The 26,124-nt window shown below is 46.8% G+C and overlaps 1 protein-coding gene and 1 long non-coding RNA gene across 4 annotated transcripts; one reads left to right on the top strand and one right to left on the bottom strand.

The window, feature by feature from the left end:
• The first annotated feature begins 790 nt into the window (after positions 1–790).
• ASB4 (ankyrin repeat and SOCS box containing 4) lies at positions 791–15,777 on the top strand. 3 transcript variants are annotated; one of them, XR_012763776.1, is made up of 6 exons: positions 791–1,075; positions 4,693–4,992; positions 7,258–7,748; positions 9,420–9,533; positions 11,179–11,432; positions 12,203–15,777. XR_012763776.1 is itself a non-coding variant. In XM_009936127.2 (5 exons), the coding sequence occupies exons 1-5, from the start codon at positions 862–864 to the stop codon at positions 11,365–11,367; spliced, it is 1,308 nt and encodes a 435-aa protein (XP_009934429.1). In that variant the 5' UTR covers positions 791–861; the 3' UTR covers positions 11,368–15,777. The 3 variants fall into 3 exon arrangements, 2 of the variants coding, with proteins under 2 accessions (XP_009934429.1, XP_075275429.1); XM_009936127.2 differs by having other exon boundaries at positions 11,179–15,777; XM_075419314.1 differs by lacking the exons at positions 11,179–11,432; positions 12,203–15,777 and adding an exon at positions 10,666–10,746.
• On the bottom strand, positions 9,694–17,725 carry LOC142361182 (uncharacterized). The gene is made up of 3 exons (XR_012763777.1): positions 17,676–17,725; positions 10,642–10,924; positions 9,694–9,967 (listed from the first exon to the last, which is right to left on the bottom strand). It is a non-coding gene; the product is annotated as an uncharacterized LOC142361182 (long non-coding RNA).
• Positions 17,726–26,124: the final 8,399 nt, after the last annotated feature.

The raw sequence follows: 26,124 nt of genomic DNA, 5'->3' as shown, positions 1-26,124 counted from the left end.
AAGGAGAAGGGGCTATGGACCCACGCAGCCTCTTGTGCTTGCACCTGAGTTAATTCGCATGTAAGCCCCTGTGGTGCATGAGATCTTCCCGCCCCCCATAATATGGCTGTACAGCTCTGCAGCCCCCTCATCCCAGCATTTCTCCTCCCTAGGAGTGCTGCTTGTGGCCCCTGAGCCAGCTAGGGAAATCCTGCTGCTCAGGGTGTTATACAGGAGGCTGGGCTAGATCAACACCGTGATCCCTTGGGGCTCTACAGACAGGGGCACCTGAGGGACCTGCGTGGTGAGGGGCTGCTGTGGAGGCCTGCCTGATGGCCGGAGGAATGAAAGCAGGACCCACATGCCAAATGCTGTCCTGGGCAAGAGTCAGCTACCTCCCACAGAAAGAGTGCCTTGCAGATTTTTTTTTTTTCCTGAAACGTGCTAGTTCCAAGGCATCTGTGAAGAGAGCATCACATCCCATTGCAGTCAGTGAATCAGCAGTGGTAACGATGAAAGCAAATGCGAGTGTTTCTCCAGCTGAAAAGCAACACCTGGGGCTAGAGTCTTTTAATGCAAGTGTATGGCAGGAGCAGAGGGTAACCATGTGGTTAATGAAGCTTGATGTGTATAAAGCCCACGGAGATAACTCTTAGTTTGGTGTTATTGCTAGTGTGACTCTCCTCGCTTTCATAAAAAGAGTGTGGTGATATCCAAGAGTGGCATTTCGATGCCTGAAATGCTCCTTATATAAATAGAACAAGCAGATCAGCATGACCAAGTGATAAAATTACCTTCTGGTCTTCAGGAACTTCAGCATGCAAGTGTGCTATAGGGACCTCAGTGTACCCCTCTTCACAGAACAGACAAATACGTTTGGAAATGGATCTGGAGGAGACATACAAAGAGGGAGAGAATATGGAGGGGAAAATAACTCGAGCTGCAGCTGCAAAGTTGGTGAAAAAGGCTTTTCTAGAAGCCCTGAAGTCCAATGACTTTGAAACACTGGAAGAGCTCTTGAGCCAAAAGAAAATAGATGTGGACACGGTGTTTGAAGTGGAAGATGAAAACCTGACTCTGGCATCCTACAAACAAGGTAAATGTGGCGGCATTCACCAGCCAGGAAATAGATGGGTTTGACTGATTTTTGAGAAACTGTGGCCTTTTATCTCTTCTGAAGCTGCAGCGTAAGTTGATTCATAGGCGGCAGTGTCTCAGCAGGTTCATATGGCCACGACCACTGCAGGAGGGGAGCTTATCGGCTGCACCCGCCGGGCTCGGTGGAGGGCAGGCCAGAGAGCAGCCTGAGCCTCTGTGCTGCCGAGGGAGCTGCTGCAGCTTCAGGGGCTCCGGAAAGAGTCGTCCTTTGCCTTTTTCTCACAGAGAACTCAGGTGCAAAGCCCAGAATAGACACACGCAGGCTAAGTGTGGTATATGCATTTCTTGCATGGACCCAGTTACATATACAGACCATTTAGAAACATAAAATATTCAATCCCTTCCATTTTCATTTTACAGTAGTAGTACAGTGCATTCTCCCTAGCTCAGGAGAGCTAAGCAAATCCTGCGGACCTCGGATGTTGCTGGATGAGAGGAGAATAATTTTTTAAACTGGCAGAAAGTGAGGATGTGCTAGTTTATCAAAACAGAAAAATCATCTGGAAAAACACAACCAGAAAAGACATCTGTTTTGGAGTGTAGAAAACCCAAACCAGTTCTCAGCCAGACACTGACTGAGTTTCCAAAACTTGCAAGGTAAAGAAACAAAACAAGTTTGCTTTCTGCTAAAATCAACATACTTCATTACCTACTTGCTAACAGACTGTGTGTATCTAGAAAACAGTAATGACCAACCTTTGCCAGAAGCTAATCATATGTGGAAATAAACACCTCCAGTCCCAGCAGATCAGCCAATGCCCTTTTCTTCTGTGGCATAAAGAAGGGACAACATACCACCTCTTCTCCTTTTCTGTGTTTATCTCTCATTTAATGATTGGCTCCTGTTCTTTTAATTTCATTAGGGTGAGGATGATGCAGTCACAATGTACTTGCCTTGGGGACAGCGTCTGAACTAAACCACACTGTGATGAACGTGTCTTAAAATACTTCTCTTCTGTCCTCAGCGGGCTGAGGTGCATTCTGGTTGTGGTTTGAGACTACAGGATTAATGCACAGGTTTTTAATTGTAGATCATTTGACTGCAAGCATTACCCTATCACTTTTGGAGAAGTCTCTCCTTTCTCTGAAAGTAGTGAGGTAAATGCACGCTATGGCCTAAATTACAGCAGTGTATTCACTTGGTCTGAAAGGCAGGAAGCACTCTATCAGCTCTCGTGTGTATTTTACTTTTATTCTGAATCCCAGATAACCGTGATATGAGAGGGGGAATTCCTTGAGGTGGAAGACGGGAGAAAAATTAAAGCCCACCATCACTCCATTCAGATAGTCTGAGCTTTGCCACTGCCCTAAGCAATTAAGTGGAAAGGAGATGCCGTGGGTGACAGAATGGCTTTGGTTTCTCTTCCCAAGGGCTCCCACCTTGCATGTGCCATGGCTTTTTCATGTTTGTAACCACTGAAAGAGGCAAGCTGCATAAGGCCTCCCACGGAGCCCATGTCTGCTTCCCGCTCAGTGCCTGGTCCCTGTCCCTCTGGGCTCAGAGATGTCTGTGGTCTTGGGCAGAGGACATGGGAGATGTTCTCTCAGGACGTCTGAGCCCAGCTCACCCACAGCAGCACAGGCAAAGGAAATAAATGGTGGTCTCAGGCAGGGAAATTATGGCTAAATAAAGCAATAACTTGGCTTTTAAGGATGACTTTCCTGCTGTTACGTATCATTTACTGCTCACATATGGCCACAAATGTGAGGCCCATCTCTGTGTGGGATAAGCTGGCAGCGCTCCACAGCTCCCTGGTAACAAGGGGGAATGCTGCATGCGAATTCGGGTGGAGAGCTGATACAAGAAGCCGCCTCTGCAACATGCATAGGCTCTGGGATATACCCCACCTAATTTGTGGCCAGTTTGGGGGGCATATGATGCACAAGCTGTCTTCTTGGAATTGCCAAAGTAACCTGGACAGTCAGTGGGTTGCGAGAGGGCTGCGCGGCTGCAGAGGAGCCTGTCTCGCAGCTCCGGCAGTCAGCTGCCTCCGGGCTGCTGGCTGTTGCCATTCACTGCGTGGGTTCTTTGGGGACTGTGTTTGGTAGTCCCAAAAATTTAGTCTTAGAGTGGATGCTGTGGTCTGTAGACAGTTTCTCACAGACCTTGTAGACTGTTTCTCACCCTGACATCTCACACGCTGGCAGAAATCAACGCTTATACTGGGTAGGAACAAGTCACTGCAGCCATGCCAGAGCAGGAGGGGCAGCTCCTGTCATGACTGTCCATTTTATAATCTTTCAGTGGAAATCTAGCGTTTCTCAGAGGTGTACAAGAACTGCATTACTAGCATCTATCTCAGAACATACCTGCAATTTAACTAGGAGGAAAGAAAAACTCAAGTTTCTCCCTGCCACCAGCACTTTGTTTCTATCTACTTCTTTCCTCCCTCTCCATCTTCTGTCTAATACAATACGTATGAACACTGTAAAAACTGTATGCATACGACACTAAGGTTAAAAACTACATACAGAGATTCAAAAATGAAGGTCTGAATTAATTTGATCTCATTATACATCTTTAGTATCTTTTGTTGTGTCTTTTACATGGTAACAGTATTCAACCAGGCATTCATACAAGGAGAAATAGATAAATCAAACCCAGAAAATTTTACAGGCACATTCTAGCTAAGATGCAGCTGCTGTATCTAAAAAAAAAGAGAAAAGAAGAAGTTTTAGACCTCTCCTTCCCTTCTGCACATTATTATTGTGGTTTACTGTTTTTAACAAATGATTATAGTAATCACTTCTGAGACTGTCTCTGTGCAGTCATTAAGCATATAGTCCTATTTTGGGAACAAATATTTAAGTGTTATTTGGTCTTACACCTGTTTGCAAGTAAAAAAAAAGAAATAATTGTGAATTTTTTAGAGAAATATCCAAACATTTTGGAGCCAAATTTCATGCTAAAGTGTCACTGCTTCTATTTGGCTCTTCAATCTAATTTACATCAGCATCCAAACTCCTCGCTCCATGCTCCTCAGGGGCAGTAGTTGGCAATAGGTCTGTGATGCAGCTGCAGCCACCTTGCCAGTGGTCATCTATGTGCAAGGCATCACTGGAATTCTGAATCGAGGTCCTGACATGCAAGATCCTGCAATCTCCCACGCAGAAACAGTAGGATGAGCTACATGTTGAGTCACCGGCCTAAGTAAATGATGCCTTCTTATTCCAATGCCACCCTTGTTCAACTATTGGCAGGCTGAAGATTCCATTTCCTCCATTTTTTTTTAGCTCATGGCATTTCAAATGCTCTAAGCATATTTTTTTTTTATTTAGAAAGAAGAAGAATAACAGCTGCTTTCAGAATGCATCTACATGGGAATTATGTCTCCAAAAGGCAAGCTATTCAGCACATATAGTAAAAATGCTTAATGAAAATGAAAATGAAATTATGTTTGAGACAATTTTGTGTGTACTAAGGTGTAGCTGGTGAAATCACAGTAAATTAAAGCAAAACTCCAACGCTTCCTTCCCCCTCAATTATTCTCAGGAGGCGGACAGTCCAAAGAAAAGTCTTTGCCGAGGACGGTAACGTATTTCCACTTTGTACAGGGTACTGGCTGCCTAGCTACAAATTAAAAATATCCTGGGCAACTGGACTTCATCTAGCTGTCATGTATGGACATCTGGAGAGTCTTTCAGTCCTGCTCAATCACAAAGCTACAATCAATTGCCGGCCCAACGGAAAAGCTGCGATCCATGTAGCGTGTGAAACGGCGAACGTTGAGTGTCTCAAGATCCTTTGCAACCACGGAGCTAAGCTGAACTGCTTTGCAATGAGTGGGCAGGCGCCCTTGCACTTCTGTACGACACGAACCTCCATGCCTTGTGCCCAGCAGCTGGTTTGGAGAGGTAAGGTAAAGCTCTGGAGTTGTCTTGTGCCATGCCCAGAGATGGTGGGCATGGTCTGTGGTTTCTGTTAGGAGGCAATTTGTCGGAGTACGTGTGTATTTACCCCTTCCATCCACAGCTGACCCATGCCTTCATCTCAGATAACTTTTCCCCATCTCTTTGATCAGACAAAGTTTTTCCCATTCTGATTCCTCACCCCATCTGTCCTTCCCTCTCCATGGCCACCAGCCCTTACTCCACGATTGTTTCCCACTTCAGTGCCTCCAGCCCACTGCCTGGTCAGTCCATCAGCAGAAGAGTTCATCTGAATCAGGGAGTTTCTATTTCTCTATATTGTTTCTGTCTTCATGTAGGTTTACTGTTGAGAGGTTTTCACATGAAAGTGCGTCCCTGTTCTCTTCTTTCTTGTTCACATTTCCTTGATCTCAGTAAAATTCTTCCAACTACTTGTTTTTTAAGGCCTGGCCTTGAAAAACTGGATGTAGATTTTCATACCATCTCTCCATTTGTCAGCAGCCAAACTCCTGCATCTATGTTAGCGATTGGGGAAAAAGGGCTGTTCTGCAAGCTTTTTATTTTCCCAAAGTAATGTACATTATGCTGCTGATCATCTGTAACAAACGAAGCTGTGAATAGATGTAATTCCTGGAGAAATATATTGGTGTCACACACTGTTTCCGTAACACAAGGATGCTGACTCAGGACACAGTAAGAGACAGATGTAAAAGGTCCAGCAAAGTCAGGTAGTTCAAGTCTTAAGTTACAGACGGACAGGTTCCGCTATTTATCAGGAATTCCGCTATTTATTTGTGCCACGGCAAATGCAAACACTTTTGGTGTTGGTTTTTTTTTTTGCTACATGTGTTGTTATTGAAGGCTTTTCCTGAGATGCAGAGCCCAAGTGTGATTTGTGGGCAAGGCAAACTGCAGTACCGAATGAATAACCACATCGCTTTTCTTCTGCTGGAAAGATACATATTATTTTGTTGGGTAGAAAGGAAAATAAGTGCTGCCAGTTGTATCCTGCCCAAAGCAAACAGTCCTGACAGCAGGAGTTGAATTTCCTACCATGGAAAAGCTTAAAAGTCCAATGTACTCTTATAAAATGTAGCATAGGATGAATGCAAATGAAAGGATATATTCTGCAGGCTTTTTCCACCCACCGGTCAGCAACAGAATAATAACACTTTACAAGCCACCCTTCATCCCAAAGCACTCCGTAAACTCGAATCTCCGTATGAGCTAAACGTTGAGGATGCAGACAAAACGGGCAAGGTCTGGGGCGTGATGTGGCAGGGGAGCACCGGCACACAGCGGCAGCCCCAGCACCCGAGGCCAGGGTGCCGGTTAGCGGCCCCGCACCAGGGTTTGCAGGGCGCACCTCCCACCTCTGCCGTCTCCGCTCAGGGGGGTCGCGTCGGGTCCGTGCAGGTGAGCGCGGTTTAACCGCTCCTGGTTTTGGGCGACTCGCCAGCCAAGCAAAACCGATCCCATGTTCGTTTGCCGCCTCCGGACTTAGATTGCCGATGGTGTCGCGGACGTGTGACATGGCCAACACTCAACGCGGCTTAACGGCATTAGCCCTCAGGTCTCCCAGCCCGGAGGCAGCTTCGGACCCCTCTTCCTCCCACCCTGTCCTTACACCTCGCTCTCGGCGTGCGTTTGGCCGCATCAGGGCTTTTGCGAGCCCGGAGGGAAGCGGGGTTTGCCCAGCAGGTGGCGCCGTTGCCCCAGCAGCCGCGTCCCCGCGGCGGTGCGCGTCCCCGCGCGGCCGGGACGCGGGAGCGCGACCCCGAGCTGGGGTGGGGGCTGCATCACCTATGGATCTGTCCTTAAATGTCCTCTGCTCCAGGCTCGCAGCTAGCGAGGTGCTGCAGGAAGCGTTCTCGGGGCGCGGGGCTGTGCGCCGGAGGAGGAGCAAAGCTCTCCCTCTTCCTTCAGTTCTCAATTCACAGGCGAAAGCAGCTCACGCAGAGGTCTGGACCTGCGCCCCGCTCCAGAATGGGGTGTTCAGATAAGGCCTTTGGGCAGCTCGGGGCCAAGCTACCGCAGCTGAAGCTGGATCCAAGAACCTGAAGTTTCTAAGGGTTTTCTGGTGGCTTAAGAAGCGCAGAACCCATGTCCCTAGCTATTCGCATTTCCATGTGTGTCTTCCAAGCCAGTCGCCCACCCTCACCTTCTCCTCGGGTAGCAGGGCTCAAGCAGAGATGTGGCCACACTAGGAGTTCATTGCCTTCACTTTCTCCCTTCATCTTTCTTCGGCAGGAGCAAACGTGAACATAAAAACAAACAACCAAGATGAGGAGACTCCTCTGCACACCGTTGCGCGTCTGGGTATCCCGGAGCTGGTGGCCTTTTACGTGGAACAAGGAGCGCACGTTGACGCTCTCAACGCCTACATGGAGACGCCCCTGGCTTGTGCAGCCTACTGGGCCCTTCACTACAAGGATCAGATCTACAGCCCGGATCACCACCTCATCTGTCGGATGCTCTTAGACTATAAAGCTGAAGTGAACACTCGTGATGAGGATTTTAAATCACCGCTCCACAAAGCTGCCTGGAACTGTGACCACGTCCTGCTGCATATGCTGCTGGAGGCAGGAGCAGAAGCAAACATCATGGATGTCAATGGCTGTGCACCCCTACAGTATATCTTAAAAGTGACATCTGTGCGGCCAGCTGCCCAGCCTGACATCTGCTACCAGCTGCTACTGAATCATGGAGCAGCTAGGATATATCCTCTGCAGTTCCACAAGGTTAAGGATGGCTGTGTACAGTAGGGATATGGAGAGAGGTGATGTCTTGAACAAGAATGGGATGAGAGATCCAAACTTTAAGGTTTGGTGGAATCTGGATTTGCTAGAGTCTTGTAAACTGTGGGCCCAGAATGACCAAAACCTCACGAGATAACCTATTGGAAGCGTGGTATCACTCAACTGAAATGAAATTACAGTTGCTAATGCCAGAAACCAGACCCAGATCCCTTTTTGGTTCTTAATCAACCTGAAACCCCAAACTCTAAATGCTGGTTTAAGCCTGATTTTTCAGAGCTGATTAACTTTCTTATATCATAATATCTACATGCCGTTGTCAAGCCTGGCTCCATACAGGTGTAACTGGGCTATATGAAATACATATTGCATGGCCCCTGTCAAAGACTGGACATCAGACCAGTTGATTCAGTTTGTCACTTCTGGCCTTTTAAAATATATTCAAATCTATTCAAAATGAAATTGATCTCAGTAAAGCTTTGGCTCATTCCCTGGAAAAGTGAGAAATTAAGAGGAAATGCTGTGCCTGGGCTCATAGTTTATGGAAAAAAAAAAAAAAAAGAAAAATAATTGCAGGATCCCTCCCAAAGAATTTCTACATGTCTATAAAGCCCAAGGCACTGACAGAAGTAGCTGATGGACTTCTTGTATCAGGCAACTAAGTAAGCTTGCGGTAATCAGATCTCACTCACTCTCATCCAGTGCCATGACCAATATTTTGCAGCTCCTCCACTGTATATACAAAGTTTTATAAAAACAAGCCAAGCAGCCAGAAGCCTTTGAATACAAAGCCAAACTTTTGGTTGTGCCCTCTCGAGCGCGGGATGAGCTGGCCCTGTCTGTAACAGAGCAACACTTCAGGCTCCTACAGCATGTTGGAGAGCCAGGCCTGGGGTCTCCTCTTCCTGCCTCCGCCTTTCTCCTGTTGCGTGGAGCGGGTCTCCCTTCCAAACCATCATTTGCCATCTGTAAAATATGTAGGATGATATTTATCCCAGAAGGATGTTCTGCAGTGTTGTTTGAGAAAGCCTCGCTACTGTGTGGGGCAAAATTGTGCATCATACGGTGTGAATGCTAAGTGTTATTTCATGTGTGTGAGTGACAGCAGATTTTGGGTTTTTCCTACCAAGCTAAAGTTACTGGGCAGAGCAGTTGTTCCAGGGGCCTTGCGTGCCTTGGAAGCCTTACTTCTGGGCGGTGTTATCTCCCAGTCTTACTTAAATTTTCCTGTAACCATGCATTTTTGACTCATATGATGGGGTTTTTTCCGTTCCCATGCTGCAAGACCTAGAACAAAGAGTTTGTGCATGGCTTTGCCTGGTGTCGAGTCACTCAACCTAGCCATGAACAAGTTATCTCCAGATTCAGGTGATAAAGCTGTCCCCATCATCTCCCCCCATCTGAAGATCTAAGCCAGTATTTGTGTCTGATGTTAAACTGGGGTGTGCACAGCCCCACTGGGGGCTAGCCTGGGGTTTCTGGCTGCAGGTTGCACTGAGCAGCGTAGACAGGGCTTGTGTCTTTTGCAGCTCTGACCTTATCCTCTCGTAATTCTTTGGCCCTGTCCATCTCAGTATGGCATTGCACAGTGCCAGGCATCCAGGCTAGCTCCAGCTTCTTGGTGGTACTCATGGTCTCTATGCATCCTGCCTGTAGGTGCTACAAGCCTGTCATTCCCACCCCAGAGCTGTGGAGGTTGTCGTCAATACCTACGAACACATCAAATCAACATCGAAGTGGAAAGCAGCCATACCCGATGACGTCTTTGAGGTAAGCTCCTAACGAGTTGTAACTGAGTAAAATCCAAGCTCATTGTTTGCACTCTCCATATCCAGCGACAGAAAAGTGAGAATGCTTTTGAAAGAGGAGAACATCTCAGAGGATTTGGGGCTTCCCCATTTAATATCACTGACTTGACAAAAGCATATCAGTCACTGACAGAAGACATATTTTTGAGAAATTGTCATTGCAACATTATCCTTTGGAGCACCCCTGTCAGGGGTGCTGCAGGAGCTCAGCTATCTCTGCACTCAGCAAGTGTAAAGATTCTGGCTGTGACTGGTGTCTCTTCAGATCTGTCGATGTGTATATTTATATTTTTTTTAAGTCAGCAAATGTTTTAAAAGTGCGATGTTACACGGGTACGACTATGTATCTTTAGGTTCTGTTGCATGGGTTGGGTTTCTGTGAGCAGGACTGGTTAGCTGTAAATACAAGGGAGAATTTCAATGGAAAATGAGAGATCAAAGAGGAAAAGGTGTTGTCAAAAGCCAAAACTGTGGGACAAACTACATGCTTTGACATAATTATCCCTTTAATTCAGAAATTGTCATAGTTCCAATATTCCACTTTAAACCTAGTTTTTTATTAATACTGGGCTTTTTCAAAATTTTCAAATCATTGCTGAAGTTCTGTGCACCAATATCTGCTGTACATTATCAGTGATGTTTAGGGAAATCCACCCATATCATAACACAGAGTTATATAGCCAGAGGAACTATGACACTTTTTTGGGGTCAGATTTGTCAGAAAAAATTGAAAGAAATCATTGTGGGTGAATGCAAAATTAAAAGTTAGAGGTCTTTTTTCACCTTAACAACAACAATAATAAAAATTTTTCTTCAAACAAAAATTGTCATCTGAAATATTGGAACACTTATTTGGAAAAGTACACAGTTACTCTATTTGTTTGTCGAGATTTTGATTTTTGTTGTCAAAGCTTTTTGCTGAATGTGACATGAAATTGAAGAAAATTTTTTGTTCACACAAATCCATACTTTTCCATACATAAAGTGTACCTGAAAATACGTGTAACCAGATCTGTCAAGTAGCAAGATTATAAAGTAAGGTCAAGTCCCACGTAGTCGCACGTATTTACCGTTTGCTTCTTTTATTTCAACAGCGTTTGTAAGCATCTGCACTTTTCTTCTCATGGGGAAGCCATTTCATCTGTTCTCAAAGGCCGCTGGGACGATGAGCGAGACCAGAGGTCCTTCGCCGTCCTCAGCCCCAGCGAGCCCGTCGGTAGCGCCGGCATGGTGCTGCCTCGCTGCCCCGTGGTGAGGTTTAGGGGATTGACTCGCCCACGTGCGCTGACCCTGGGCTGGCTGCAGCATCTGTTCAGATCAGGACTCGTATCACAGAGAAACCCCCACCTCAAACTGCAAATATAAGACGTACCAAGCCTAAAGACTTCATCACAGCCTTTAACTTCACACTAAATATAAATAAGAATTTTGTGCAGGCATTTGGCTAAACTGAGTCCCTGGTGCTTGATGTGCCTCCAAGGGGCAGGATGGCCGTCTCTGTGTCTTACCTTGTTCTGCCGAGGGCTGCATGTGGCCCAGGGAAAGGGAGCGAAGGAAAAAAGGCCTTATTGCCCTAAAACACGCTTGTTTTTTTGTTTTTTTTCCAGCGGCACCAGGATTTCTATGACTCTTTGTTCACTGTGTGCAGCAATTCACCACGGTCACTCATGCATTTGTGCAGATGTGCTATTCGGGCTATACTGTCAGAAAGGTGCCACCGAGGAGTCCCCTTGCTCTCCATACCCCCGTCCGTGAAGAAGTACTTGCTGCTGGAACCAGAAGGAATCATCTACTGAGCTGCAGCGGCGCGGGCCCCAGATCCGCACGCCTCTGCGGGGTGCTGGAGATCCAGGCACAACCCGTACGCAGCCCTCCGCTTTTGGACAGTCACGGGCCAGCCCGAAGCCGGGCTGGGATTTACCAGCTCTCCCCCGAGCCGCTGTCTTTCCCTGCACTGAGGAACTGCAGCTGCAGGCTGTGGGTCGCGCTGGGGGAGGCAGAGCTGGAGAGCCCCCTCCCCCCCCCCCAAGCAAACACAGGGGAGCATACTTCCATGCTTTGTTCAGCCTAGCTTAAACGATGCTTCTGCTGCCCTTGGTATTTATTCCACTGCCTGCTAGATAGCATTAGATACAATCTGAACAACCTTTCATACTGTTTCACTGTGATTTTCTTCAGCTGTCATTCTGGGAGTAAAAGAAAGGATACCGTAAAAAAAACCCAGAACATTTATTAGCATCACAGAAATGCTTTCCAAGAAAGAAACAGGCAAACTGCTTTGAATCATGACCACAGACAGGATTTCAGCAGTTTCCATATTTTCCTGTGGATTGACCCTCAATTCAATGTTGGTTCACTGTTCACTACACCTGTCTGTATCTTCTAAAGCTTTGTCATAATAATTTCCATTTTAATTCTAAGAATTTTTTCCATTATCAATCACAACACTGAAATCTGCAGCACTGAAAATTCTGTACATTGTGCAGGTAGCTTTTAGCAGATGCTGTCTCTCTTTCTGCTCTTACTGTGACTGATGAAAATTTCATGTCCTGGTGTTGAGAAATGCAGGTAGAGTGGACTTGCCCCTGTAGCCTGCACAGCTGTACTTATACCCATCCACATATCCCTCAGGACGCTGTTGGATGAGATCTGGGAAGAATATGAACCCTTCTCTTCGTTGACTACAAAAGGAATCTAGCCTGCTAACATGGACCACGCACCTCATTTTCTGGCAGCTGTGTTTCCAAGATGAAGATGTGTTGGCTGTGCTGTTACAGACCTGCCCATCCCCCTGCTTGGCAGGCCCTGTGCTTTCGGACCTGGCAGCGCTGGGTTCCCTGCTCACAGGAAACCATTACTCCTGGCCAAGCTGCTGTCTCCAGTTTGGGGGGATGAAATGTGGGTCAGAGGTAGTTCACACACCAGTATCCAACAGCAAGGGCAAGTGTGTGATCTGACCCACAGATAAAAACCATTTTTCTTCCCTTTTTTAGTTTGATGCGATCCGTCTGGGCTGTTCCATTTCTTTTAGACCCTGACAATTCTGGGCTTTGTTAAAAGGGAGGTGAGCTGTGCCCACCATTGGGAGCCAGCCACTCCTGACTTCTCATTGCATCTCTGACTGTGAAGCTGTCGGCCCGCATCATTACTGTTACCTCTTTGCAAGAGAGCCCCAGCACGTTAGGCTCTTCCCAGCTGGACAGCCGCAGCCAAGCTATTCGGTGTCTCTGTGTCTCGCAAAGCAGCAATAACAACACTCGAAGAAACATGCAGATTATTTAGTGTTATAAATCGCTTTTCTTTCTTTTCATTGCAGTTTTCATGAATCAAAGCTTGTATGCTGTGTTAGGAGAGAATCCAACTCATGGGTCTGTTTATGTTTAGCTAGACAGCAACCTAGATTGTGATTGAACAGTTTCCAGTTCCAACAGAGAATTTCAAAGACAACACAGACCATGAGAAAATGCTTTCTCATATGAATGAGGTCGTAATACAGGTCCCTGTACTTTACCAGACTGATGAAAGATTTCTATAGAGTTGCAGAGATATCTCTATCAGAGACACTGCAGTAGTTTACAGGAGAGAACGATCAAGGTCTGGGGTAGGATGACTGTAGAAAAATCCACTCGAGACAGTTCCAGGTCAATGGGATCCACTGAATTCTGTGCTGCAGAAGACCAGTGAATTCGGAACGAGGAAAGAAGCTTAGGTTAAACTCACTGCTTTTCTAGGCAATGCACCTATGGAAGCCAGGCATGAGGAAGACAATTTGCAAACTGGTTAAGGCAAGAAAACATTTGTTGCTTTCTGAACAGTCTGACAACGGGGCAAGCTGGGTAGTGCGGAAGAGAGAGATGGAGGTAGCTGATTGTATTGGGAACACATCCCCGCGCTGGCTGCGTCTGGAAGTGAAACTCTGCATCTGGAAGAGGGAGGTTTAAGGCAGAACAATAGCAGTGTTTTCTGACCTGTCGTAGTCAAGACTCTCTTGCTGAGAGAGAAGAAAAAAGGCTGTCACCAGTGTTCCTAAATTCCCTCTGATCCTCCCCCTCTGCAGTGAACACACTTAATTTTTATTCTGCGGGCACCCAGGCTCACTTCCAAGCTTTGTGCCAAGCAGGTGCCAGATTATAGCCATTGTGGTATCTGACAGGGAGCACAGTGGGAGCAGGCTGATTATAGTCGTAGGAATTTGCAAGCTGTTAAAAACACTGGAGAACATCCCTATCACAGAAAAAAAGACCTGATTGATGCACTTTAATTGCTTCTGTTGTTGGAGTTCGAAAGACCAACAGTAAGCAAACCTTATTATTGTTACCTTTTAGCACTTCTTTCTTTCTTCCTCTTCCTGTACTCTATTCCCACGCACTGGATGGAGTTGCTCTTGTGAGGCATGGGGGTACCTGATACTAAGCTCATCATTTATTAAATAAGCTCATAATTTATTAAATTTATTAAATTTATTAAATTTATGGGATGCACAGTTTTATTATTCTGATAGTGCAGATGCCTTGAAATTTCATACTGTCATATAGCTCCTGATCACGCTTTTGTATTTTTAAAGCTGCAACAAATGGGATGGCTGCAAGTGGAAATAATAAGAGACTGAGTTGTCACCCCTACATGTTTGAACCTAGTCATGATCTAAAATGACAGAAAATTCTTTTCAGGGTTGTTTGATGAATTCTGAGAAATGAGTTGCTTTTTGCCATTTGGCTTCTCAGTAGACACGTAGCCATGTTTGAGACATTTCCACTGCATTTCACAGTCTATTAGAATATTTAAAGCACAGACGGGCACAAAGTATGAGCTACCCTTTCCCATTGGCAACCCTTTCCCACAGCTCCCTTAATGACTTCTCAATGGATAGCAATGAGATTACATGTTTTTGTCCTTGTGCTTTTTAAGAGGTGTCTATGAAGAGATGTTCCTAAGCCACATGCATTGCTGACAAGAGAAGTTATGCCATCTATGACCTTATAGGTCATGATGGCAGATGACTCTGCATGTATTTGTGGGCCAGTGCAGAGCCATAATTCAGCTGTTCATGGAAATATCAACATACTCTTTGTAAAGTGCTCTTGCAATAATTTTAAATGTAGCCCCTAGTGTCTGATTCGATCCAGCTTGACTCAAAACTCCAATAATTTACACACAGAGAGCATGTGGGCAAAACTGAAGTCTAACAGCGTTCAGGACTGTATTTTCCTGCAAAAACTTGAAACATCTATTCATAGTTGGTCAGCCTTTAGATACTAGGACAATGAACCCAAACCAGCATGGCTCGTTCAGCTCTCCAGCACTGCTGCTTGTCCTGCCAGCCTAATGCCAAGAAGGGGAGCCAGAGACTGCAAAGCAGCAACATAGGACATTGGAAGAAGAAGCAGTAAATGCTGACCAGTTCTGGCTCAGCGTCCAGCCAACATGTTTTTAAAACCATCACCATTCATCCTTGAGATGGACTAGTTTTCCAGTGCTGCTGGTGGCAGAAGGAGAGGGATACATTCTCAACTGCCTCCTACTTTGTGCAGTGGTACCAAGACCGTAAGGGTTACACAGGGCATAGGGATGTGATAAGTAGATTTTCTCTCCACAAAGGTGGCTTTGGATAAGTATCAACGACTGGTCCTAGAGCATGATACATGTTTTGTTAATGTGCTCATTACTGGTATAATCAACAGTCAGTGTCACCTGCCTCTACTCCAAAAACAAGCTCTCCAATGAGAGTCTATTGCTTGGCTGAATGGCAGCAATGCTCAGCCTCGGGACCCTCAGCACAAGGGGATACTGGTTCCACATCCCTTGCTGCTCTTCTAGTGAACTGCACTAAGCTGAGTTTGCATTATAAAGAGGGAAAGGTTCAAAGCCCAACCCAAAATATAGGGTCTTGGGGCCACCTGCCACACGCAGCCAGGATTTCCATGTCTTTCTATCCTTAGGATTTGAAAAGCTGGCAGATGAAGGAGATGGGTTGCCTGCACCCTTTTTCATGCTGTTACATGACATTATCACTAGGGCTGCATGGAGGATGATGAGGCTGTCTGCATTGTCCTGTAAGGTTTTGGACCAAAACTCCTGACTACATGAAAGCAGAATGGTGTTGAAGTGCCCATTTTGATTCTGGCATCTCTGCGTGGGTCTGTGTGCACATCGGGGTGTGTGTGCATGTGCATGTGTGAGGAGACTTGCACAGAGATCCCAGTCAGTCTTTGATCTGGTTTCAATCAGAGTTTTTCAACCCAAATCAGGATATCAGAGCTGAAACCAATAAATTCCCATAAGTGTTTTGACATCAACAAAGTTTTACTTATTAAAAACCACCTACCATCTTGAAAAAACATTTTTCTTCTTGAAAAACCATTTTTCTTCTTTTCATGGGGCAATATCTTACAGCCTATACACCAGTTTTGACAGAATCAAGTTAACTGCTGTGATCATGAATTTCTATAAATCTCCCAGACTGAGCAAGGCTGACGACTATTTTTGTAAAATGTCAGGAACACAATTATTAGGGTGTAGGGGAAAAGGTGCCATGAAAGATGGCAGTTTTCCTTTTAAATGCAAGCACTGCTGGATCAATTAAAATGATCACAGGGGCTCGGCTCATTCGTATTTGAGGAATGTCCTTTGAAAACGCGCTAATGCTTTTGGCAGCAGATTTTGCTCATGGGACAAGAACCTTTAAATTAAACATACAAGAGTTCAGTCTTCAAAATTGGAAGGAAGATTGAAACAGTCTGGGGTGGCCTATGCTATTATATACCTTTATTAAACTCTGAGGAGCCAAAGAGGCATGCCAGCTTTTCAGTGCGCTGGAAGGTTTGCAGGGCCCTTGAAGGGCTGCTGCTGCTTTTCTGAAACACTACAAGATATAGATGGGTCGGACACAGCAATATTTCCATTTACTTTCAGGATATGGCAGTAGAATTTCCCTGTACTCCCTAGGGTTTGCTCTTCTGCTAAATGACAGTGCAGAACATGCTATTAGCGGAGATGCCAAAGCCTAGCTAGCATCTGACACCTTAACCTCCCCAAGAATTATATCAAAGTATTGGAAAGATCTACCACAGTCTCTATTTGTAGAACGGCAGGGACCTCCGGTGCAGCAGACGAGTAGGTCGGAAAAGATTGCTATATACAGCAACTGTCAGATGAAATTGTTTGGCTACTCAGAAATTTGTTTCTGACTATTTCTCCAAATGCATCTTAAGCTTCATAAGGCAGAAAGTTGAAAGGTGATGATGGATATTACGCATTCCAACGACCTGTTTGCTTTTAATACACAGTTAACATTTTCCTAGCATGTAGCAGCTGTGTGTTGCCCTTTACCTTGCACAGGCACCCTACGGAGTGCTGCTAAATTACAATTAAGGCATTTGAGGCAAGGACAGCAGGGCACGTGATGATTTTTACACCATTGGAGAACCGTTCAATTCTGTTCTTTCAGGCTGGAACTGGCTAAGGGATGCTGGTATTAGCCTTTTGCCTAGTGCAAGAATACCACCACATTTTAGCCTTGTAACACTGCAATTGATATGGCTGCTTAGGCTATTTGTACAACAATTAGCAGTGCATTAGATTATGTCAGTAACAGTCAGTGGGGAGTTGTACTGCCTGTGTATAGCCATAAGCTTGCTGGCTATTTGTGGGGGGAAAGAGCATTGAATCCAGACAACTTTGGTCAAGAATAGGGATCTGTATCTATTCCTGATAGCCCTAAAAACACCACTAGTTGGTCAGGGACTAAGGATAAGTAACTGCTAAGATCTGAGGAAAAAGGTGCAGGAACAAAAGCGTAGCAATACTCACAGAAGGTCTACTTTATAATAACACACTCTAAAGGAGGGGACATAATTGTGTGCCCTATAAATACATGGGCACTGGTTCTTGCAGTAGGAAAACGGCGGCATTGCTGAAGGGCAGGGCAGTGCCTGGGCTGACTGCGAGCACGCAGTGTGCTGGAGAGCACAGGCGAAGAGACAACGCTGTGGTCAGAGCAAAGCTATTTCATAACAAAAAGTAATATAGGTATTTTAACATCCATGCAGAGTACAGCTCACCCTAAAGTTCACAGTTGCAGTGAAGTCTACTGAATTACACCTACCTCCCAAAGTCGAGCCGACCCTTTGGTGAGTCTGTCCTGCTGTTTCCAAGTTCACTGCTGGGGAATATGCACGTGGCTGCCCTGAACTCCAGGGCACGCTGCCTGCTGATGTCTGTGGTGAGCACACCTCTTGGTGCCAGCAGCTCTGAACTATACCTAGCCGGAAATCTGGAACCCAGTCTGTCATCTGGGTCCATTTCTCCCATAGACCTGCCCTTCCCTCCACCATAAATCCACAGAATTTCAGTGATTTCTTTCTTTCTTTCCCACCTTGTAGTGGGTTTTGGTAGCTTTTGTTTGGACCATTTTTTTGATACAGTGAAGAGAGTTTGTCCCAGTTAAAAACAATCTGAAATGAGTTGCACAGACACCTGCGCACACACAGAGTGACAAGATGTGAACAAAGCCAAACTCTTCTCAACTAAAGGAGCTTCAACCAGCTGGGAAAAAAACAAAACAAAACAAGTAATACATTTTTCTATGTAATATTTGTTTTTTATATAGCAATACACTGGCAGCGTAATTTTCAGCTGTTCGGTAGGTGGAATACAGTATGTACCACAGCATTACTTTGGTCTTAAAGGTGTCTAAAGCAACCAAGCCTGGTGTGACCTGCAGAATATGCAGCAGTCCAGTCTAAAACTCAGACTCAATTGCCTTACTTGTTTTTGTTGGATTACTTTAGAACTCATTTATAGGGTTTAATGCAGGAATCTGTAGTTCCTGCAATAATTTACAATATTTTCATATTATTTCAATGCTTCTCTATATGCTCTGGTGCTCGGCTTTGGAGGGTGGGTCCGGTAGCCAGCAAAAGGTGGCAAGCATCGGCTGCAGCGCTGAGGCAGCTGGATTAGCCCAAGGATAGGGATGGGAGAGAGTGAGGTGTCCTCCTCTCCCTGGCTGTGTAGCCTCTTGCACATGAGATGGTGCCTGATCACCACTGCTACTCCATCACTGCACCCTCTTTTAGCAAGGGTGGCAGAGCTGCTATCCCCCTCTGCTCCACTGCAGTTCTGTGGGTTTGTGTCGCCCTCCACCGCCTCTGGATTTCCTAACCAGCAGGAACCCTTTTACCCAGCCTGCCAAAATACAGTCTTCATTTAAATGCCCCTTGCTCATACGGCAGGTGGATGAAATCCAAATGCTGGATTGATTCTGGGGGACAGGCAGCGTGCCTTGCCTCAGCACCAGCTGAGGCAAGCTGTGCTCGCACATGTCATATGCCAGCGCGCTGGGAGGTTCCTACCCTGTATTCAGAAACACAGGAGAGACTTTGTTTCCTGCCACCTTTCCCCAAAATCAAATTCTGCATCCTCCACTGGTGTGGGAGGAAGTAAAACCTTGGCTTCTAATGACACCAAGACCCTCTAGAGATCTGAGATTTATCAGCAAGGCCCCTGTCCTCAAAGCCATTTATGTCTGGCAGCTTCTTTTTGCACCACTGGAGCTGTGGTTGCACCCTGCCTGGCCAAGCCATTTCCACCGAGTGGGTGGAAACGGACAGATGTGGCAGGGATCAGTGCAGAGGAGTTGTAGGAGCTCAGCTGATCCAAGTAGTGGTGGTGGGAAAGAAGTGAGGGACAAAGGGGAGAATTGGCATTAGAATCAGAAGGGATATTGTGGATTTTCACATGGTGAAAACTGAGTGTCTCAATAAACCTGGGAGAGTGGGCATGCATGGTAGGAGGTGAAGTCCAACAGCAAACTAGGAAAAGAAGAAACTAACCCAATGTGAACCAAAAAGATTAAACATCATTTATTTAACAACAACAATCAGCATTTTGAGGGCTGTGAATGGTGACTTGTGATGCTAAAAGCTGACAATGCTATTCTGAGCACAAGACTCTCCACTTGGTAACAGTCAACATTTCTGTGTGCGCACCCAAAGGCTTGTCCCTGGCGCGAAGAACTCGTAAGCCACCAGCATGGGCTGCAGCCCCTCCATGGAGAGCAGCTTCCTACCACAAAGACTCCAAGTTCGGGCAAACCCAAGCATTTTCACCTGCGCTTCTCCTCAGGGGCAGCTGTGGACTCTTAGGGGGACCTTAACAATGGGCAAAGAGGTGAATATGCAGCCCCATCCCAGGCAGGCACATGGCCTTAGCAAGCCTTGGATGGAGGCGTCTAAGACACCCTCACAGGGCTGAGGGGAGCCGGGTGCCTCTGCAAACCAGTTCTCCTACTTTTCTTTCCAGCTGGTTGAAACTCCACTGGTACCTGGCGCGCTGCACTGCGGCCGTCACTGTGTCCTCATGTTGGGCACCTCACGCAGCACCCACGCACCTCTGTGCTCCGGAGCGGACCCAAGCTGTGCACCCCGTGTCCCCCAAATGTCCTCGTCCCTTTCCCATCCTCTCAAGAGCTTTGACAGAGGGTTGGCTCTGCCTGGAGAAGATCAAGCAGCTCCTTTTCCAGTTGACCGGGACACACTAGCCACAGCTGTCCAGCTGTGCTGTGAGCGTGGGAGGGTTTGCTATCAAACGGCACCAAGTCTTGCCTGGCTGCTGGCACCCACTTGAGCGCACGGAGAGCTGCCCTTTCCGATGCGGGGCAGGGAGAGGGGCACAGAGGCAGCCCTGGCTCCCCTCCATTTCCAGATGACCCAACTGCACTGGTGAGACTGGGGCTGAGCGGCTCCGGGCAGGCAGGAGCAAACTGCAGGCGGTGCCTGGAACAGACTTGAACATGGGCTTGAACTTTGACGCTGCTCCTTCCAGCAGCCTTGAAAGGGAGGGAGAGCGGTGGCGTGACCGGCCCAGGCGGCTCTCGCTGACTCGATGTAAACATGTTTTTAAGCTCCTGGTGCAGCCGGCGGGGAACACACTGTCCCCGTGGGTTCCCTGCCTCTCGCCCAGGAGGCTGCCAGAACAACGGCAATAGGCACTGCTGCTTCCCACAGCCCCCGGCCCCGAGCGGAGGAGGCCATGCTATATACTTAGCCAGTGTTTGTCCTTAAAGAAAAAGGAGAGAAAAAAAAAATAGGGTGGAAAGCTGTAAGCAGAACAAAAGAGCCAGCAGCTAGCAACTGAACAGCAGCCAGCAACTGAACAGCAGCCACACGTTTCCTGAAGGGTATTTTTAAGGTTTATAATCGTTCCCTCCTTATTTACAGTGCTGTTTTGTGTCCTTTTATCTAGCGCTAGCTGCCAGGCTGCCCTCTGCTTAAACCAAGCTATTCACGTCCAAGCGTCTGGAGCTCCACTGCCTATGGGAGGCAAGCTTAGCTTTTTTAGGCTCGCAGCCCCAAACAGCTGGAATAATCTTCCAGCCTCATTGAAGCGGGCCCCCACATTGTTCGGGGTTTGGACACTCTTAATCCTTTTTCTAAAAAAGCCTCAGCTGTGTGAAATGAGCACAAGCAGCGGCTGGTCACTGTTGTGTGCCATTAAAGAGTCCTGTCCTTCTGTCTCCAGGCATGGGCAAAGCCCCTTTATCCCAGCCGAGCTCTTGATGGCTGGGGACACAAGGACAAACTGCCCGCTTTGCCGGACAGGGACAGACTTGCTCCTCAGAGCCAACAGCAGCTCTGCACCCAGACTTTCTCAGCGTGGACCTGGGCTTTTGGTCTCGCCTTGCTTGAACAGAAAGGCTGAGAGCTGACCTCTCTCTGGCCTGGGGTGACTGGAGCTCAAGGTGTTGTGGTATACTGGTTGCACTGCCTTGGACAAGGGCGATGGGGCTGAAGCAAGAGCTCTCAGCCAGTCTGGTACTTTTAGGTTGGCCGTATGTGCATATACACATTTCTGTTAAACATATCTTGAATGTCAAAATGTATGCCACATACTCCTCTTCCCCCCCTAGGTGTGTCACTTGATCGTAAATTCCTCCAACACAACACAAGCCATCTTGCAGACCACATGGCAGGTAACACAGTGAGGCCGCCGTCTTGCCTGGTCTTGCACTCTGAAGGGGTTAAAAGTTAATTTACTTGTTGTCTTCTGGAGACCCTTCAGGAGTGTGTATGTCTTCTCTACCGATCAGCAGCTCAAACCATTTTGCCTTTGTCCACAATTCACTGGCGTCAACGAGAAGCTTGTCATAGATTTCAGCGGACATGATGTGAGATCTAAAGATGAATTATTACTGCTCTAATAGTTATAATTTACATTGGTTAATATGTTGATCCCACATTATATTACACTTTTTTTAATTGCTTGAAAGAGAAAATAAAGGGTTAGCATATGTTAGAAGAACTTTACAGCAAAGAACAGTGAATTACATCAGCAGTTCTCAGACATGCTTGTAGACAACCTATTGATCCTTTACCTATATTCTGTATTCTATACCCATGCTCTATAAAAATAAGAATAATTTAGTAACTGCTTCTGAATCTATTATTTAAAAAAAAAACTTTTGTAAGTGAAAGCTTAACATCATTTACACCAATATACTGCTATTCTGCAAGAAATGTTTACATTTAAAAAAACCCCAAAACTTCCAGTGTTAATAAACTTTAAAGAAATTGTGGAGAGCATTTTAGCCTTTCATTGGCAACAGCTTTGCTGGAATCTCCTTTCTGTTCTTATGAAATTAAACAACCCCCTCTGAAAAAGCATGCTGCTGAGGACAGAACTTCTCCCCCAAAAGTCTCATTTGCTATAGCAGTGAGTGTGTTCATTCCTGGGAAGAAATGGGAGGATCTGCAGTCCTCTGCTCAGTTTGACTGCAGTGGTGCAGATTTGAAGTCAAGACACATCTTCTCCCTTAACATCAATACTCACAGGTGAAGAATGCCATTCGGTGGCAGAATAAAGGAGAAGGCAAGGACAACTGTTGGGAGAAGGATGAAAACATCTCTTTCAGTCAGCCTTTAATACTAATCTCTGTAATATAATTTCCAAGGTCTGCCTGAACCAATTTATGGCACTCCAGTGAATAGTTTTGCCATTTCTCCAGCTGTCCTGACATGGATGTCATTATTCAAGCGACAGAAGCCTGGGAATATGCAGAAGGTGCTAAGATTTTTTTTCCCCTCAAGTGAACTGATCATCCAGTGGCCTTGAAAAATCATCAAAAGCTTTTAGAAGTGTGGCGTGCCTTTGAAGCACTGTTCCCATCCTTCAGCTACAGAACATATGCGTGCACAGCCTGCCACCAGCAACAGTAGGAAGAACAGAGGAACAGGAGGGCAAGGCCATAGAGGCAAAGCACATGAAAGGATTTGGACCAGTAGAAGGCTGCTGGGCACCTCCACAAATAACATGGATAATGAAAACTTAAGCATATTCCCAGTCAGAGTTTGAAATGAAGCTTTCTTCATCATGTATTTATGTAAAACCTAAGGCCAAGTTGATTAGAAACAAGGGAGAGTTGCCAGTGAGTTCAGAGGGTTTTATAACATGCCCTAACTGAGCACAAACAAGTGCTTCTGTGTCAACACAAATGAAGTTTTATGCCTGAGCAAACAGTTTCCTACGGTCTCTGGAGCAACAACACGTACCTGTTAATATCCAGAGTGGTATAAACCATCTGATCCACCCCTGCACGAAGGTTGAATTCCTCCAGTAGCACCCTTCGTAAGCAGGGGAGTGACTCTGGGTCACCAGTACCCTTTGCAATGCAGGTTAGTCATTGGGCTGCATGCTACAGCAAATGGAGGCAAGAGCGACTATCCCTGCCAGCTATTCCACCCTGTTTCCCAGTTCATTTGTTAAAAATCAACCAGGCGTGTTCTGGATGGTGAAGCCACTAGAAAAGAGAAAGCCACGAACATAAACACTCAGGAAAGAGCTTTCAATGCATCTGATTTCTCAATATGCCTCACAGTATTTAACAATCAGTATCAGTTACAGTTAGCGCCTAATTTTCTGTAAAAGGTCTGCCCAGTTAGCAAATTCAGTGGTATGTGGGTGTCCCAGGAGGAGTAAGCGTGGCTCAGATGGAGCTCTCGGGTGCCTGAGCTGCTGCTCTGTGGGGTGCAGAGCCCCCAGTGATGAGCCTCACGCTGTCTCCTCTGGTTGTGGGGCACCCAAACCCAGACAGACCTGTGGTGCTGGGAAATGCAGCCCGTGGTGATGAGCTGCACAGGGGCAGCTCCAGGCACACACAGCTTGTGCCAGCAGCCAGAGGGGTTCTTCTGCTATGACCCATTGCCAGTTGTTGCAGGATAAATACTGTCTGAGATTTTCCATTATCTGTCCACCTTGGCCAGCAATGACACAGCAGTGACATTGTTCCGAGCTCTGTATTTCCAGCCTCCCACAACCACCCAGAATTAGTAAGGGGACTGGAGTCATCTACCTAAACATAGACATTCACTGACACTTGGGAAAGCCAAGAGCATCCATACAAGGTATTTGCATGGGACTGGCAGACGTGACGAAGGACCTGTGGAAGATCTCTGTTCTTCTGGAGTGACAGATGAGAGACAGGCAGAGTACTGCAGGGTTCGCTATACAGCATCAGGTGTCTATTTTTAGGTAACTGAATTAGCTGGGAGCCAGCTCACAGCTGAAGCCATCTAAATGCAGGTGCCTACATGTGCCCCAGGTGTGCAGGGTCCCATTACAGTCAGTGAACTCTGCCATTGAAGGCAGGAGAGCTATTCCGCTGGCCAGAAGTAGGCGTCTGCTCCAGGAGGAGCTGATAGCTTTCTGGGGTCCTCTGGATATATCGACTCGGGTCACTGGAGAGAGAGCTTAAATATCCAGCTCCCACCTCGGCGCATACAGACAGACACAAGCAGAGTGTCATGATAAGGTGTCGTACCTGGTGTGCTGAATCCCGTGACAAGGTTCTTCGTTTTCAGGCCCAGTCCCCTCACACAACATAGTACAGAAAGACCAAACTATAAACAACAATGAAAACAATTATCTTTTTTTACTTGATTTTCTTATTTGAGCCTTTCAGACAGGGCATATCTGTACGTATCATATTAACGTAACATAAAGTATGGCCGTCCTACACTGGAAACTCTCTGCCACTTTCCAGGAGGATGCTCTGCAGCCCCAAATGGCAGGAATGATGGTCACTCCTCTTGCTGCGTGTCCCACATCACAGGTCTGTCCAGGTTTTCAACTGGCCATGTATCCAGGAAGACAACACGAAGCTCGTTCCGCAAGGCTGTCCCCCTCACACGGCAGGAAATCAGGTAGGTCCTTTCTTTTCTTGCCTCTTCCTGCTAGGAACTGCAAAGCAAGGGAGTGACACAGAAAAGAAATTGAGCAAAGGAGGCAGGAGACCTGCATGGTTAAACAAGGAGCTTCTAGCGGAGATTAGGTAGAAGAGAAAGGTCCATGGAATGTGGAAAGAGGGGCAGGCCACATGGGAAGAGTACAGGAATGTGGTCAGAGCGTGCAGGGATGCGACGCGGAAGGCCAAAGCCCACCTGGAACTGAAGCTGGCAAGGGATGTCAACAACAACAAGAAGGGCTTCTTCAACTACATCAGCAGCAAAAGGAAGGCTAGGGACAATGTGGGGCCGCTGCTGAATGACGCGGGTGTCCTGGTGATGGAGGATGCGGAGAAGGCAGAGCTACTGAATGCCTTCTGTGCTTCAGTCTTCAGTGCCACGGCAGGCCCTCAGGAATCCCAGGCCCCGGAGGTAAGAGATGAAGCCTACAAAGAGGACGACTTTCCCTTGGTCGAGGAGGACTGTATGAGGGATCGCTTAAGCGATCTGGACATCCACAAATCCATGGGCCCCGATGGAATGCACCCACGAGTGCTGAGGGAGCTGGCGGATGTCATTGCTGAGCCACTCTCCATCATCTTTGAGAGGTCCTGGAGGACAGGAGAGGTGCCCGAGGACTGGAGAAAGGCCAATGTCACTCCAGTCTTCAAAAAGGGCAAGAAGGAGGACCCAGGGAACTACAGGCCAGTCAGCCTCACCTCCATCCCGGGAAAGGTGATGGAGCAGCTTATCCTGGAGGTCATCATCAAGCAAGTGGAGGAAAAGAAGGTTATCAGGAGTAGTCAGCATGGATTCACCAAGGGGAAATCATGCCTGACCAATCTGATAGCTTTCTACAATGACATGACTGGCTGGGTAGACGAAGGGAGAGCCGTGGATGTTGTCTACCTAGACTTCAGCAAGGCTTTCGATACAGTCTCCCATAATATCCTCCTAGGGAAGCTCAGGAAGTGTGGGCTGGATGAGTGGTTGGTGAAGTGGATAGAGAACTGGCTGAATGGCAGAACTCAAAGGGTTGTCATCAGTGGCGCTGAGTCTAGTTGGAGGCTGGTAACTAGTGGTGTCCCCCAGGGGTCAGTACTGGGCCCAGCCTTGTTTAACTTCTTCATCAATGACCTGGATGAAGGGTTAGAATGTACCCTCAGCAAGTTTGCTGATGACAGCAAACTGGGAGGTGTGGTGGATACACCAGAAGGCTGTGCTGCCATTCAGCGTGACCTCAACAGGCTGGAAAGTTGGGCAGAGAGGAACCTGATGAGGTTCAACACAGGCAAATGCAGGGTCCTGCACCTGGGGAAGAACAACCTCATGCAC

This window comes from Opisthocomus hoazin, chromosome 4 (assembly GCF_030867145.1).
Source record: "Opisthocomus hoazin isolate bOpiHoa1 chromosome 4, bOpiHoa1.hap1, whole genome shotgun sequence".
NCBI lineage: Eukaryota > Metazoa > Chordata > Aves > Opisthocomiformes > Opisthocomidae > Opisthocomus > Opisthocomus hoazin.
Note: the sequence above shows the minus strand (reverse complement) of the source record. Positions and strands in the feature narration are given on the sequence as shown.

What these genes read in the sequence shown, in the direction of transcription:
- ASB4 (XM_009936127.2), top strand. Translation starts at nt 862, where the DNA reads ATGGATCTGGAGGAGACATACAAAGAGGGAGAGAATATGGAGGGGAAA. An exon ending in CCAGCAGCTGGTTTGGAGAG is followed by an intron (nt 4,993 to 7,257) that starts GTAAGGTAAAGC and finishes TTTCTTCGGCAG; the next exon opens with GAGCAAACGTGAACATAAAA. An exon ending in ATCCTCTGCAGTTCCACAAG is followed by an intron (nt 7,749 to 9,419) that starts GTTAAGGATGGC and finishes TCCTGCCTGTAG; the next exon opens with GTGCTACAAGCCTGTCATTC.